Raw genomic sequence first — 15,373 nt, 5'->3', positions numbered from 1 at the left:
GTGCCTTGTCTTTTTCTTTTTTAGTGTAGTGGAGCCTCACTTTAGAGCGTTTATCACGATCCATCTTTGGTGTAATGAAGTGACAGCTCGTGAACTGTCTACGTGAGGGCGGGAGGAGCCTCGCTGCGGGACAACTGTGTCGCCTGTCAGCGCAACTTACACGATGCCGTTATTAAGGGCGGTGCCGGCCGTTATTAAGGGCGGTGCCGGCCGTCGGCCGTTCTGTGATTCTCCAGGTCCGCCCTGTATTTTACCGCGGTGCAGACGGACCCGCTGGAATACAGGGTCTACCGCGTTTAGGAACCGTTAAGCAGAACCAAAATTGTGTATTTTGTATGGGTACCCGGTACCCAGGATTTTCTTATCGGTTCTCATCTGGAACCGAGTTTCAGTTCCCAACCCTACGCATCACCGTCCCTGGAACATAGCATAACATGAATATTTTCCATGAGGGGACGAAGGCTGGGAACAATAAATACCTGCCGCTGTGAGAAAGTAGAGACGAAGGTCACACTTTGCCCAGCGACAAAAGAGGGGGAACAGCAGCTCTCTGCGTGCAGACAGGCAGGAGAGCGCACAGCTGGATCCCTGACGTCACTCACTCTGACAAGACACTCAGTACAGGTTGTGTCAGAGAGGAATGGGAGACGTCCCTCCAATAAAATTGAATAAATGAACAGGGGGAAGACATTCCTCCGTGCAAAGCAGTGGAGGAGGAAATTCCTTTGGTGGAGTGCGCTTTCATGTTCTCCGGGGGATACACCCCAGAGGAGACATATGCCTGTGACACAGCCTCACACAACCAGTGTGACAGCTGTTGTGCAGATAGTGGCTGCCCGATCGAGCGCTCTCTATAGTGCACAAACAGGCGCTGAGAACGGCGCAAGGCAGCCGTGCGCGCCACATAGCAGGACAGCGCGCGCACAGGACAGAGGAGATGAGACACGGCTTCTTCCACCGACCTGTGAGGAAGGGGAAAGAAGCCATCCAGGGTCATCACTCTAGACTCTAAAAGAGCTTGTGATGACCTTTGGCATAAAAGCCGGGTTAGGGCGTAAAACAGCTGAACTGCCATCTCCTTGGATCCGGAGACATGACGGAGCCACAGAGAGAGCAGTGTTATGGAAATCTTAGACCTAGTCAATACTCTGGAGATATACAATTAGAATGATCAATCAATAAACTGGTGAAACAAACAGAGTTGTCTTTCTGGATCTTTATTCGAGGCGCCTCGAAGGCACAAGTCTCACAGAGTACAGGGTAGTCTGCAGGAGTGTGCGCAATAGTCACAGAATAGGAAAGCTTATATACAAGATAGGGCGGGCAGACAGAGTTTTTGTGTAGCTAGGCGGAACGTCTCAGAAATCTGCTTTCACACGGATGTCTCATTTTGTTATTAGACACCTGTGTCCTTGAGCTGTATAAAGTATAATGGTTATCAGAATATGGAAGTTCAAACTTTGTGTGAAGAGGAGTAGTTTCAACATAGTCTGCCAAATCAGCTCTGTGGCCTTGAAGCGCTTGAGAATAATAAACCTCATTAGAGTATGCAGAGGAAACAGCAAATATGAAGAAATGGTACAGTAGTGTTAGACAATGCTTTCAGAAGCATTTGGTTTTAACATATAAGGTAACACAAGAAATTGCCACGACAGCAGACAAATCACTCACCCTTTTCGCTGATAGAGCCAAAAGTAATACTACTTTGGCTGACAACAGTTTAAGTGGAACCTGGTCTAAAGGTTCAAATGGGGCTTTGCTTAATGCGCGTGACACCAAAGCCAAATCCCACTGAGGCGCCAGTGTGCGTGACACAGGTCTGAGTCATTCACAGTTCATTAACTGCAGGCTTCTGCAGTGAATGAACCACCTCTGGAGTGTCCCCCTGTTGGAAGAGACCCAGGGGGATCATCACGTGACCAGCTGACGCCAACGCCGAGCAGCTGCGTCACGGAGAGGGCTGTGCGGGTTTGTGACACGCCGGAGGAGAGTTGTCAGTTCCTCCACTCGCTGCCGCGAGAGCCGCGCTTTGCTGGCTGAGTTTAATTCCACTCCCAGATAAACGATTGTCTGAGAGGGAAGAGGACAGCTCTTATTCCAATATATTATGAAACCCAGGCTTTGACAGATGCAATACGAGATGTAATGTCTGTAAAGCTACTTCCTCTCTGGATCGAGCCAGCAAATAGCAGGTCGTCAGAGAAAACCACACTCTCATCCCTCCTCTGTGTAGTGGCTCCAGCCTTCTCCACACACAAATGCGAGGAGCCGGGAAATATCCGAACGGCAGACGATTGTCTGGTCTGATATTCCCTGAATTGAGAAACGCAAGAATTTCCTGTGTTTCGGTATGATGGGTACGTGGAAGTGAACCAGTCTTCCTGGTGAACACATTCCAGCACCTGTTTGATCGTCAGCATGTGGAATACTGACAGATCCAGGATGTCTCATTCCCCCAGCCTTTTTCGGGATTAGAAAATAACGGGAGTAAAAAACCCTGATTTTCCTCCCTTTGAGGAACCCTGGAAATAGCCTCTTTCAACAGGAGTTCCAGCAGCTCGGAATGGAGCGCAAGGCTGTTCCTGGGATAACAGGAGTGTTTCCTGTATCCCATTGAACTGTGGGGGGGGGGGGGGGGGGGGGGGGGTTATAACGGCGCTCATGGGTTATTATGACCGTGTGTAGGAGGCGTATCTCGGACAGAGGAATGCCGCGAGCTCTGCGGGTTATTAACCGATAGGTTAAAACCGGCAGGCTTCTGCAGCGAGCTGTGCTGTCTACTTAATCACCAGATTTGTGGCAGCCGGCTTAATTACCGGCTCTGCTTCCTCGGAGGCTCTCGTGGAGCAGACCAGGAGCGGGGGAGCCTCACTCCCCTTTGACTCGCTGCCGGGAGACCCTGTCTCTGGGGTGGCGGGGGAGCGGAGACGTGGGACGGAGCCCCTGCAGCCGCCGAAGGGCGAGCCTCACGCCGAGGCAGTTGCTGTGGGCGTCTCTCCGCTTGCGGCCTCCTGTGGCCGCCGCGGCTGCTGCAGGCGTTGGCTGCCACTGTGGGCACTCAGCAGGCTGGAGCCAGCTGACATGCTGGCGAATGCCGTCCGCCTGTTCCGCGGCCGTCTTCATGGACTCCACCATGGCTTGGAACTGGGGTCCGAACAGCCAATCCGGGCTGATTGGAGTGTCCAGTAGCACTTTTCTGGCCGTCTCCGTAACGGACACCTGCTGCCGACAGAGGTGGCGCTGGATCTGTGTCACCCACGCGGAAATCCTCGCCTGGGAGACAGCGACGGACGCGCACAGAGTGAGCGCCGTGCTGACCGCCGTGCTGACCGCCCCTCTGATTTCCTCTGCCTCGTCAGCGGCCAAGGTGTTGGACCGCTCTACCAGCGTCACCACCGAGTTGGAGAGCAGCGTCGATGTTATTCGCCGCCGCCTGAAAGGCACACTGGTGCACCCGGTCGGCCTGGCGGGCCACATACTGGTCTCTGGGGGAGCTCAATGTAGGGCGCCGTCCGGCGATTATATTGGCCCGTCTTACCCCAAAACACGCCGTCAGGTTCGGCTCCAGAGAAGGGGTGTCTGGGAAACCAGCATCTGTGAACACCTGCACCTTGGTGAGGGGAACAAATGTGGCCACCGGAGCCTTCCGGGTCCTCGGGTTCGCCATCACCCCCTCCTGGAACCTCCAGGAAGCGTGGCAAGATCGGGTCACTCCTGACCGTCTGCACCCGCGAAAAAACTCCGTTCATGTCGTCCGGAGCACACCTCTCCTGAGCTAGGGGAACGGGGAGATCTCTGCAGGCGGCCGCCTTGCGTATGATCTCCGGCAGTTCCCCTAGGATGCCACCTATCGCCGGTAGCGCTGTGGTGACGGAGAGGGGGAAAGCATGTTCGGCCGCCAAGCTGGCACCCTGCTCCGACTCTGTCTCCCCCGTCCGGGGGAGAGGAGGGAGGGGAGAACCGAACGGTGAACCGTGGAGGGAGGTCGGGTAGGAGTTTTCGGACTCCTGCCCGGCACTCGGCCCCAGGGACACGAGGCCCCCGTCCGGCATGATTCACATAATGTGTGCTGGTCATAACTCATTATGAACCCAGGGCAGCATGGGGGACAATATATCACACAATTGTTACTCATATTTACTCTGCAATTGAAGTGTCTCTTGTGCTTCAGTAACGGTCTGCTGAAGAAAAGAGGGGAGCAGATTGTCGGGCCTCCTTCCTATTTATACCGGAAGGGAGCCCGAGGGTGGGGCCCACCTTCCGGCCGGGCGTGGACTACAAGTGTTTCAGTGCTGCGCGGGTGCGCAGGGGGATTACCCAATAGCGATAGCCTTAGATGGCGAAGCCATATACGAAATAGAACAGCCGGTGTTTCTCGTGAGTGTTTTCCCCGGGAAACAAACACAATACACACAAACGCAAAAATACACAAACATACACACACACACACAAACACTTGCTAGCTTCCACCATACCAGTAATCCAAACGAAAATATCTTCCCTCCATCGATCTGATCATTTGCTCCGCTAATAACCAATCAGATCGATGGATTCCAGAGAAGAGGAAACTTTAAAGTCCTTTTTCTCAAAACGATGACTCGGTGTCATTATGTAATGTGAAATATATTTGCTTAATATTTGGAGTACAACAACAATCCTCATATCATTAGAAAGCTAGGAATCTCCTCTTTCCAACACTGTGTACAACTAAAAATGTGTCTTCGGGTCAATGCAACTGATTTCGACGGAGCCGGTAACATTTGTTCCCACTCAATATGTTTCTGGAGGTAGTGTCCCAGTTGCAAATATTTATAAAAGTAATTATTTGGTCAATTAAATTCCTGTTTGCGTTTTTCAAATGATTTAAAAATGTGCCCCTTAAAACTTGTGCTATAAATATTAACCCCTTGTTTGTCCATTTCTCTAATCCTAAGTCTATATTACTTGGTACAAAATCTGGGTTTGTGGCTATTTTTGTAGCTTTGCTTACAGAGCTTGATATATTACATTTATTTGGTATTGTCGACCATATTTTCATTGTTTCTGTAATGCACTCATTTAGAATCTTAAGGTAAAGAGGCCTTCTTCAGATTTTAACATTAGTGAGTATTGTGCAGCTCGTTGAATCTAGAGTGCTTTGATCTCAAAACAGAGTGGAGGACAGCTTGAAATTCGCCTAAACAAAAGAAATGTTAAACCTGCCATAAGTCCCAAACCTTACACTCCTGTGACATCATTTTTTGATGAAAATGTAGGAAAACATCTCTTAGGTTGAAAATAAAAAGATTTAAGTGTAGAATTTGATAAAAAGGCTGTTGAGGGCAAGGATGTGACAAAGACTTTTCGCATGAAACCCTCTCCTTTCACTGATCACTACACAGCGACAGTCACCATTTCAAATATTGAGCTTTCTCTTCATTTTCAGCAAAGTTCAGCAACACATTTGCACAGCTTTCAGCATTCACACGCATTTTCAGCAGGAAATGCCTTTTCTAGTCTAACCTGTTCTTTATTGATCGCAGTAAAGAAACTTAGTAACAGTACAGTAACAAAGTTTAAACTCTTGACCCCTGGCGTTATCAGCGATAGTAAATAATCTACATACAGACAGAAGTCAAAATGTGCTCTCTGAATGAACTAATGATGTTTAAAACATGTGTTGTTTCCACAGACTGAGAGCAGAGTCTCCAGTCTCCAGCTGTCTGTCTCTGAAGAGTGACGGGTCTAAAGATAAACCTCCAAACTTCAGTAATGAACCTGGACCCTCAGACACAAAGTAAGAGTTCCTGCTGTAACCTGACCTGAAGAGGATCCAGTTTTTATATAATCTAATATATTAAACTGTTCTTTAATAATATCATGTGTGCAGTATAGTACAGAACAAAGGCAGCAGAGTTCAGCAAGCTAACATTATTTGAAGATATTTCAATATGCATTTATAGCATCATTGTATCAGTGGCATCAAAAGGTTTTAAATGCAAAGATATTGATAAATACTCACTAAAAACTAAATATATCGTCCAACACATGATTTACTACTTGGGCATGTTCATGATGTGTATTTTAAAGATGTTTATTAATAATAGTGATAACCTGGTGAGCTGGTTGTGTTTAGCATTAGCAGATATAACAGAGCTTTGTGTGATTACATGTAGAGTCAATGCAAAGACCCAGATCCGTGCCTGGCAACACCAAGAAAGTGAAGAGGTCAAATTCATGTCACCTGCGTATTCGTGCAGCCTGACACATTTCATCTTGAGTGAGGCGTTGGTGACGCTCTGCCCATTGGTGAGAATCAGCTCCTCTAATGTAAAGTGCTGTAAAGGATGTGTTCCTCTCCACAGAGGGAAGAGGGAGAGTGGTGCTCCTGTGGAGGAGCAGCTGTCCAGCTGTGCTCTGTGTCAGGACGTCCTGAAGGATCCAGTCTCTACCAGCTGTGGACACTGGTTCTGCAGACAGTGCATCACCTCATACTGGGAGCAGAGACCTCCATCAGGAGACCCCTCCTGTCCCCATTGTGGAGAAAGACCCAGAACCAGAGCTGGACTGCAGACAGCCAGTCAGAGCAGAACTGTACGAGGTAAGAGGCCGAACACACGCAGCGTTTCATTCCTCTTCCTGGTTCCTTTGTTTCTGAATAGGTATACTGCTGTAGAGCAGAGACAGTGAGCTGTTTGTACAACATTTAAACTCAGTCTGTTTCTTGTTGTTTTATTGTTCCAATTAGATTCTCAGAGCATTTTCCTCATTCTCTCCTGTTTCCTTCTCTTCCAGCAGAACGTGGTCTGCAGGAGGTTCTAGATGAACATAGGCTCAGTCTGAGGAGGAGATGTGAACGTGTGACTGAAGGAACTGGTCAAAGTGAAACCCTCCTCAACAGCATCTTCACTGAGCTCTACATCACACAAGGCCAGAGTGAAGAGGTTAATACCCAACATGAGGTGAGGCAGCTGGAGACAGCTTCCAAGAAGAAGCCCCTCCATGACACTCCAATCAAGTGCCAGGACATCTTTAAAGCCTCACCTGACCAGCAGACTCTCATCAGAGCGGTCCTGACCAACGGAGTCGCTGGAGTTGGAAAAACCTTCTCAGTGCAGAAGTTCACTCTGGACTGGGCCGAGGGTTTGGGAAACCAAGATGTCAGTCTGGTGATCCCGCTCTCCTTCAGGGAGCTGAACCTGATCAAAGGTGAGCAGTACAGTCTTCTCAGGCTGCTCCATGTTTTCCATCCAACCTTACAGAAGCTCACAGCAGAGCAGCTGGCTGTCTGCAAAGTGCTGCTCATCTTTGACGGCCTGGATGAAAGCAGACTTTCTCTGGACTTCAGAAACAATGAGGTTGTGTCTGATGTCTCTCAGCAGTCCTCAGTCAACGTGCTGCTGACAAACCTCATCAGGGGGAAGCTGCTTCCCTCGGCTCTCGTCTGGATAACTTCCAGACCTGCAGCGGCCAATCAGATCCCTCCTCAGTGTGTGGACAGGGTGACAGAAGTACGAGGCTTCACTGACGCCCAGAAGGAGGAGTACTTCAGGAGGAGATCGAGTGATGAAGACCTGTCCAGCAGAATCATCTCTCACATCAAGAGCTCCAGGAGCCTCCACATCATGTGTCTGATCCCAGTCTTCTGCTGGATCACTGCTGCAGTTCTTGACCACATGTTGACTAGAGACCAGAGAGGAGAGCTGCCCCAGACCCTCACTGACATGTACTCACACTTCCTGCTGGTCCAGACCAAGAGGAAGAAGCAGAAGTATGAAGAGGGACATGAGACGAGTCCACAGCAGCTGACGGAGGCTGACAGGGAGCTTCTTCTGAAGCTGGGGAGGCTGGCGTTTGAACATCTGGAGAAAGGAGACATCATGTTCTACCAAGAAGACCTGCAGCGCTGTGGTCTGGATGTCACCGAGGCCTTGGTGCACTCAGGAGTTTGTACAGAGATCTTCAAAAGAGAGAGTGTGATCTTCCAGAAAACAGTCTACTGCTTTGTTCATCTGAGCGTCCAGGAGTTTCTGGCTGCAGTCTACATGTTGCACTGTTACACCAACAGAGACACAGAGGTACTGAAGGACTTCCTGCAGGTAGACTATAACAACAGCAGAGATCAGGGGTACCCATCCCTGGATGTCTTTCTGAAGGGAGCCATCGAGAAATCCCTCAGAAGTGAAAATGGCCACCTGGACCTGTTTGTCCGCTTTCTCCACGGCCTCTCTCTGGAGTCCAACCAGAGACTGTTAGGAGGCCTGCTGGGTCGCACAGACAACAGACCAGAAACCATCCAGAGAGCCATCAGCAACCTGACGGAGATGAGCAGTTATGAAATCTCTCCTGACAGGATGATCAACATCTTCCACTGTCTGACAGAGATGAAGGACCTCTCAGTACATCAGGAGATCACAGAGTTTCTGAAGTCAGAGAATAGATCAGAGAAGGAACTCTCTGTGATCCACTGCTCTGCTCTGGCCTACATGCTGCAGATGTCAGAGGAGGTTCTGGATGAGTTGGACCTGACGAAGTACAAAACATCAGGGCAGGGGAAACTGAGACTGATTCCAGCTGTGAGGAACTGCAGGAAGTTCAAGTAAGTCCAGATGTGATTAACTTTATAAACTAAAGTGGATCAGGAGTTTGATTATTCAAATAAACTGGAAAACATTTCTGCTGTTTAAATACTGAGAGCAAAATAAAACCAACACTGTTCTTCAAATTTATTTATAATAATAGTTAAACTGAACCGTTCTTCTCTTCATATTGAGTGATGGAGGCGACATGTCAAACACATGAAGGACTTGAGAGGTTTCTCAGCATGTGATCACACCACACAGCAGGACTTACAGTTATCACAGAAACATGTTATTATTACTTTTTAGTTGTTTCTTTATCATTAAACATACGTTCTGATCACAATGTGTTAGAGTTTAAAATAAGATCTATATCATTTCCCACCAATAACAGAGTTATGTCTTAATGCTGATAGACTGGGAACATCTGATGGTATCAAGTTGAACATATTGAAACTTTATTGGTTTGTTAATTGTGTTTGTGTGCGCAATAAATGTTCAGATGCTCAGAGAAGCAAAAACATCCTTCATCCATCATTCACATCCACATATTAATTAATATTTAAATATGCACATCTCTAATATTGTCAAGTGATTCATTTAATTTCTGTTTCTTTTGGTAACAGTCAGTGACAGCAGGAGCACAGACATTAAATGGACTAACAGCAAATGTCTATCAGAACATGTCAAATCTTTTTTCATCAAATGCTTGATGTTAATATAATGTTTCCTCTTTTTTTTTAACACATGTTGTAATATATGTTTTATTATAGACTTACTGGCTATGTACTCTCATTGACTCTCTGTGAAGTCGTGGCCTCAGCTCTGAAGTCTGACCCCTCCCATCTGAGAGATCTGGACCTGACTAACAACTATCTGGAGGATTCAGGAGTGGAGCGTCTGAGTTCTGGACTAAAGAGTCCAAACTGCAGACTGGAGGCTCTCAGGTCAGTTCACTGACTGCAGTTCATATTGATCTGTTTGTGTTTATGATTTTCTGAATTTGAACAAATACAATGTTATTGTTATTTGTTCCGTTTTTGCTAATGACTGAATATTGATCAGAGTAACAGAGAGAAGGTGAATGTGTGAGGGAGAGAGTTTGAGCTTCCACAGACTCACTCTGTGCTCCAGGAGTCAGTGGAGGTGCTGTCAGTACTGAGGAGCTGTGAGGGAGATGAAGGAGTTGTTAAACATCTGATCAAAGTTAAAGTTCCAGATTATCAGTGGATTGTTTCTGCATCATCTCTGACATTAAAACCCTGTTTGACTCTGAACAGATTATTAAACCGTGAGTTATTTCAAACAGGAACTTTGTTTTCTAAAGTTACATCATGTTTTCTTTATTCAGACTGGAGAACTGCAGGTTGTCAGAGATCAGCTGTTCTGCTCTGATCTCAGCGCTTAAGTCCAACCCCTCCCATCTGAGACATCTGGACCTGAGTCTTAACGATCTGCAGGATTCAGGAGTGGAGCTGCTGAGAGATCTTCTGGAGAGTCCAGACTGCAGACTGGAGACCCTCAGGTCAGTTCACTGACTCTCTGTTACTGCTGGAGATCTCACATGTTCACTTTGTAATTTAACCTCATTTATATTAATTAATAACTTACATCCATAAAGTTATAAATGTCCTTATATTCATATTTCATTTTTAAGAGTAAGAACTGCAGACATACATGTTGACTCTTTCTTAAAGGAACTGTAATATATGTTAGTTGTAAAAAGTAAATCTATGTATGTATTTAATATTTAGTAAACGATAACGTCTGAATAAAGGTCATCTGAATACCAATCAATCATCACAGCCTCTCGCGTGAGGCTGTCGCAATTTTTACAGGCTCCCACTACCTGTTAGCATCTGGCATCTGTCAGCATCTAGCTCTCCTGCTTACAAACTTTTAGCCATCCCTGGCGTCCGTCACAAGTAGTAGTTTTAGTTGTCTGCGATCTGCGGAGGCCTACTCCCACCTGTCGAGTACGGCTGTGCTGAGGTGTTTTTTCCACCGGAGACGTCGCGAAGAGACGGAGCGGCTCCACCTGTTGCTGCCTGCGATCTGCGATCTACGGAGGCCTGCTCCCACCTGTAGAGTACGGCTGTACTGGAGAGGTTTTTACCCCGGAGTCGTCGCGGAGAGACGGAGTGGATCCATGCTTCAGGCTTGGCCTGCTTCCAGCGGGCGTGTGCTGCTGTGCGGAGGAGGATTTTACCACGGCTGGGGCCTGCTTTCCACCTGTCCTGGTTCTGCTGTTGCAGAGGCCTGGTTTCACCCCGGGGATACCACGGAGGGACCGGAGCACCTCCACGCTGCTGCTTTCGCCTGTCCTTTGCTGCTGTGCTGATTTGCCCCAGGAACATCGCGGATACTGTATAATGGTCTGGGAAAATGGCCCTGATCGGGATTCTGCTGTGCCTGTTAATTGTTTTGGAGTATGAGAAGATCTCTAGTCATTCTGAGGAGTCTACTGGATTCAGGTCTATTCTGCCACCCGCAGTGGGCATCCCCTGCAAAGGTTCGGATATGTTGCACAAACAATTACCGGTTGCCTTGTCACAGACAATTTGCTCTACAAAATATGTTTTTCTTTTTTGTTTTCCTGCGATGATGGTTCTTCAGGACTGCTTCTTAAGCTCAAATCACACTCTCGCAGACTTTTCCGGTGTTTCTAAAGTAGATGACGGTGTGTGTGTCGATTAAGAGGAAAAGATGCCTGTTTTTGTTGTTGTTATTACTGTCAGGAAATGTACAACCTAACCCTGGTCCGCCCTCTAGTAGTAGTCAGATCGCTACTCCTGCTGATTTTAAAGCTAGGTCTGGGTTGGGTTTCATCCATTTGAATGTGCGCAGTCTGTTAGGTAAACTAGATTTTGTCCGCATTTGGGCGAGCTCGACTGACTCTGACGTCATTGTTTTATCAGAAACATGGCTAAATAAATGTATTTTGGCCTCTGACATCGCCTTAAATGGTTATAATGTGTATCGTTCCGACCGGCCTAATAAAGGTGGTGGCGTTGCCATTTATGTTAAGAATAAGTTCAGTGTATCCATATAAGTTTCTAAATCTATCAGTAAGCAATTCTAATTTTTAGCCTTAAATATAGAAGTGGCAAAGGGTCAACAGGTCATGGTGGTGGGCTGTTACAGACCCCCCTCAGCTGTCAAGGACTCCTTGTCTTCGCTAGCAAATCTTTTATCGCAGCTAGACTACAAGGAAATAGTGCTACTTGGAGATTTTAACTGGGACTGGTTAACTGCAGTGTCAGAGGATTTTAAAAACCTTTGTATCTCTTTAAATGTTACTTAGATTGTTGACAGTCCTACTCGCTAGAGATGTCCCGATCCGATCACGTGATCGGGGATCGGAGCCGATCACGTGATTTTCAAAAGATCGGAATCGAAAGGAAAAAAATCGGGGATCGGGATATTTAAAAAAAAAAAAAAAAAAAATGTAAATACTTTTTTTTAAATGTTGTATTCAATGTTACAAAACAAAAATGACCATGTTCAAGTCTTAAAGTCATCCTGAGGCCTTAGTTTTAGTTTCAAATTACAGAACATCATGTATATGTTGCTTCTTTGGGGCTTGTTTTCATAGACCTGCTTATTTCTCTCAAATCTGGCAACAGGGTGGGTGCAGTGTTTAATTGTAGCAATAAGCTAACGAGTACTGAAAGCTTTATTTTGTTTTAATCCAATGCTGCACAACTGAACTGATCCAATGCTGCTGTGAAAGAAAGAAGCTATATCCATGTTGGATAGAATATCCAATTTAAATTAAAAAAATAACCTTAACACTAGAACCGCCAGAGGTCGCTGTATACCTAAAACCGCCAATGGATAAAATGTACCCGCTATAGATTTTCAAGGTACAATGTTCTTTTATTTCTCATACAGAACAGTGAGTTTTGATCGCACAGGGATGAAACTTATACCAATAGAATCTGTGGACTCAGCTTTTCATATGATATAGGTTGTGCAGATAGCATGAAGTTTAAAATATCGCTAAGAGTGCTGATTTAAACGCCTGGTGTTAGACTTGTGTTTTGTTTAGGTACACATCTCTATCTCTCTCTATCGATATATCTGTAATGTTCTGTTCTATGAACATATAATTGTCTACATAAATAGACGACGCGGACTACTTCTCTCATTCCGAGTGTCCATCTTTATTCAACTGGCACGTAACCTGCACACGTGAATTACGTCCTCAACGTGAGCTCAGTCATCCAAGATCTTGTATTCTCCAAGATGTTACACTATCTATAACTATCTATCTGTCTATCTCTCTCTCTATCCATCTATCAATCTATCTATCTATCTATCTCTCTCTGTCTCTCAATCTATCTCTCTATCTATAAGGAACCGCAGTAGACAAAAGGCGTTGCTATAGCAACACTTCATGTTTACGCTGCATTTTCTATGAGGTAAATATTACCCGCTAGCGGATATAGGTATAAATGGAATTTTTTTGGGCGATTTTTTCAATCTGACTTCATATTGACAATTGTTAACAACAGAGGGTGCTACATAACACACTTTCAGGAAAAGTCACGGACTGGGAGACTTTAATATGTTATGGAAAAAAAGTGTCATACAATCAAAAAACAGCTACGGGTAAAATTACCCGTTGGCGGTTCTAGTGTTAAGGGACAACTTGAATGCTTTTTTTTTTTTTTCTCTTAATGCATTGCATAAAGATCGGATCGGGAAAAATCGGTATCGGCAAATTGTCAAAATCAAATGATCGGAATCGGATCGGGAGCAAAAAAGGTGATCGGGACATCCCTACTACTCGCCCTAACATTAAGTCCCCTAATAAATCCTCCCTAATTGATCTCATTCTGACTAATGTTCCCTATAAATACTCATCTGTGGGAGTATTTGCGAATGATCTGAGTGATCACTGTGTTGTAGCCACAATTAGGGACACTAAGGTCCAAAAGGTTAAACCTCGTATTATTATTAAGACAGACATAAAACATTTTGTAGCAGGGTTTTGTACATGATCTGTTTGGGTTTGATTGGGGAAAAATCGATCTGTGTGCTGATGTAGAAACTGAATGGTCTTATTTTTATCTTAGACATGCACCCCTGCGTAAATTTAGAGTAAAGGGACGAGACAATCCTTGGTTTTCTGCTGAACTATCTAGTCTCCTGCATGAGAGAAACAAGGCCTGGGCAAAGGCTAGGAAATCAGGCTCAGAGGTAGAATGGCTGCGTTTTAGGCAGCTAAGGAATAGCTTCACTTCACAAATAAAAAGTGCTTAGTCGAAGTACTATTTGTCAGTTACCACAGAAAACCTAAATAATCCTAGGACATTTTGGAAAGCCATAAAATCGATATCCACCAATGATATCCATAATGAGCTACCTCCGTGCCTCACCACAGCATCTGGCATTATATCAGACAGGGCTGCTATGCTAAATTGCTTTAATAAGCATTTTGTGACCTGCGGTTCTCTGTTTGATTCTGTTTCTAACTCTGCTTCTGTGAACACCCCAATCCGTGACTCTGAACAATGTGGTTTGGAAAACCCTTTCAGTTTTACTCCTTTTAGTGTTAATGTTATTCATGAAGCATTAACCAAGTTAGATCCTAAGAAACCGGCTGGCCCGGACAACGTAGAACCTTTCTTTTTAAAGATAGCTGCAGATTTTATTGCTCTTCCTCTCACTACTCTTTTCAACCTCTCCCTAAACACAAATGCAATTCCAAAAGTATGGAAGTCTGCTTATGTCCTGCCTTTACTAAAAGGAGTGAAGGCAACTATTTTAAATAACTATAGGCCAATATCTAAATTGTCAGTTCAGGCGAAGGTGCTCGAAAGCCTAGTGAGTGAACAAGTAAAGGAGTTTTTATGTGAAAATGACATCCTGTCTAAACATCAGTCAGGCTTCAGGAAGAAACATAGCACCATCACTGCGACAATGAAAGTGGTGAATGACATTACGAGTATCTTAGACAATAAGCAGAGTTGTGCAGCTCTATTTATTGACCTGTCCAAAGCGTTTGATACCGTTGATCATCGCATCTTAAAGCAGAGGCTGGTCAGTACTGGCATATCCAGCCATGCAGTGGGTGGTTTGTGAACTATCTCTCTGAAAGGTCCCAATGTGTTCACTTTGATGGGCTGTCTTCTGAGTGGTTAAACATTGCTAATGGTGTTCCTCAAGGTTCTGTTTTGGGTCCACTTTTATTCTCCATATATATCAACAGTTTAGGTGAAAATGTGAATGAAGCTACTTTACATTTTTATGCGGACGATACCGTGATGTACTGTGCAGGTCCCTCCATTAAGGAGGCTGGTGTTAACATTATTCAGACTCAGCTCTCTGAGCTTAAGCTTCTTTTAAATGTTGATAAAACCAAGGTAATGGTCTTTCAAAAGCTAAAAAGACACCAGAGCCTGCTTTAGATATTGTTACTATGCAAGGACAAGTACTAGAAGTGGTTACCTGTTATAAATACCTTGGTATCTGGCTTGATGATTGTCTTACTTTTAAACTTCATGTCAATAACCTGCTTAAAAAGCTGAGGGTTAGGCTAGGTTTCTTTTTCAGAAACAAGTCCTGTTTCTCTTTTAAAGCCAGGAAAAGGCTAGTCACTGTGACCTTTTGACCTGTGCTGGACTATGGTGATTTGTTGTATATGAATGCACCTGCCTATTGCCTGAACAAGTCAGATGCCGCCTATCACAGCGCTCTGAGATTTGTCCCTAACTGTAAAGCACTTACTCATCACTGTACCTTGTATGCCAAGGCAGGTTTGCCATCACTTACTGTAAAGAGGCTCAGTCATTGGTACACGTTTATTT

General features: G+C 45.4%; 2 protein-coding genes and 1 long non-coding RNA gene across 7 annotated transcripts in view; 1 reads left to right on the top strand and 2 right to left on the bottom strand.

Moving 5' to 3' along the window:
• Nucleotides 1–15,373, bottom strand: part of LOC307035473 — a 296,952-nt gene that overhangs the window by 9,480 nt on the left and 272,099 nt on the right. The gene's annotated exons all lie outside the window — the stretch shown is intronic.
• Nucleotides 1–15,373, top strand: part of LOC307035466 (NACHT, LRR and PYD domains-containing protein 12-like) — a 68,077-nt gene that overhangs the window by 4,064 nt on the left and 48,640 nt on the right. For all 3 annotated transcript variants that reach the window (XM_079674780.1, XM_079674782.1, XM_079674781.1), the window contains exons 4-8: nt 5,672–5,776; nt 6,345–6,580; nt 6,775–8,578; nt 9,332–9,505; nt 9,910–10,083. In XM_079674780.1, coding sequence (XP_079530906.1) covers nt 5,672–5,776; nt 6,345–6,580; nt 6,775–8,578; nt 9,332–9,505; nt 9,910–10,083 — 2,493 coding nt within the window. The remainder of the gene's footprint in view (nt 1–5,671; nt 5,777–6,344; nt 6,581–6,774; nt 8,579–9,331; nt 9,506–9,909; nt 10,084–15,373) is intronic.
• The window catches only part of LOC307035471 (uncharacterized protein), a 47,099-nt gene that overhangs the window by 19,184 nt on the left and 12,542 nt on the right, over nt 1–15,373 (bottom strand). The gene's annotated exons all lie outside the window — the stretch shown is intronic.

The sequence above is a fragment of the Notothenia rossii genome (genome assembly GCF_949606895.1).
Source record: "Notothenia rossii genome assembly, chromosome: 4".
NCBI classification, from domain to species: Eukaryota; Metazoa; Chordata; class Actinopteri; order Perciformes; family Nototheniidae; genus Notothenia; species Notothenia rossii.
The sequence above is the reverse complement of the archived record's forward strand: the minus strand, read 5'-3'. Positions and strand labels throughout refer to the sequence as shown.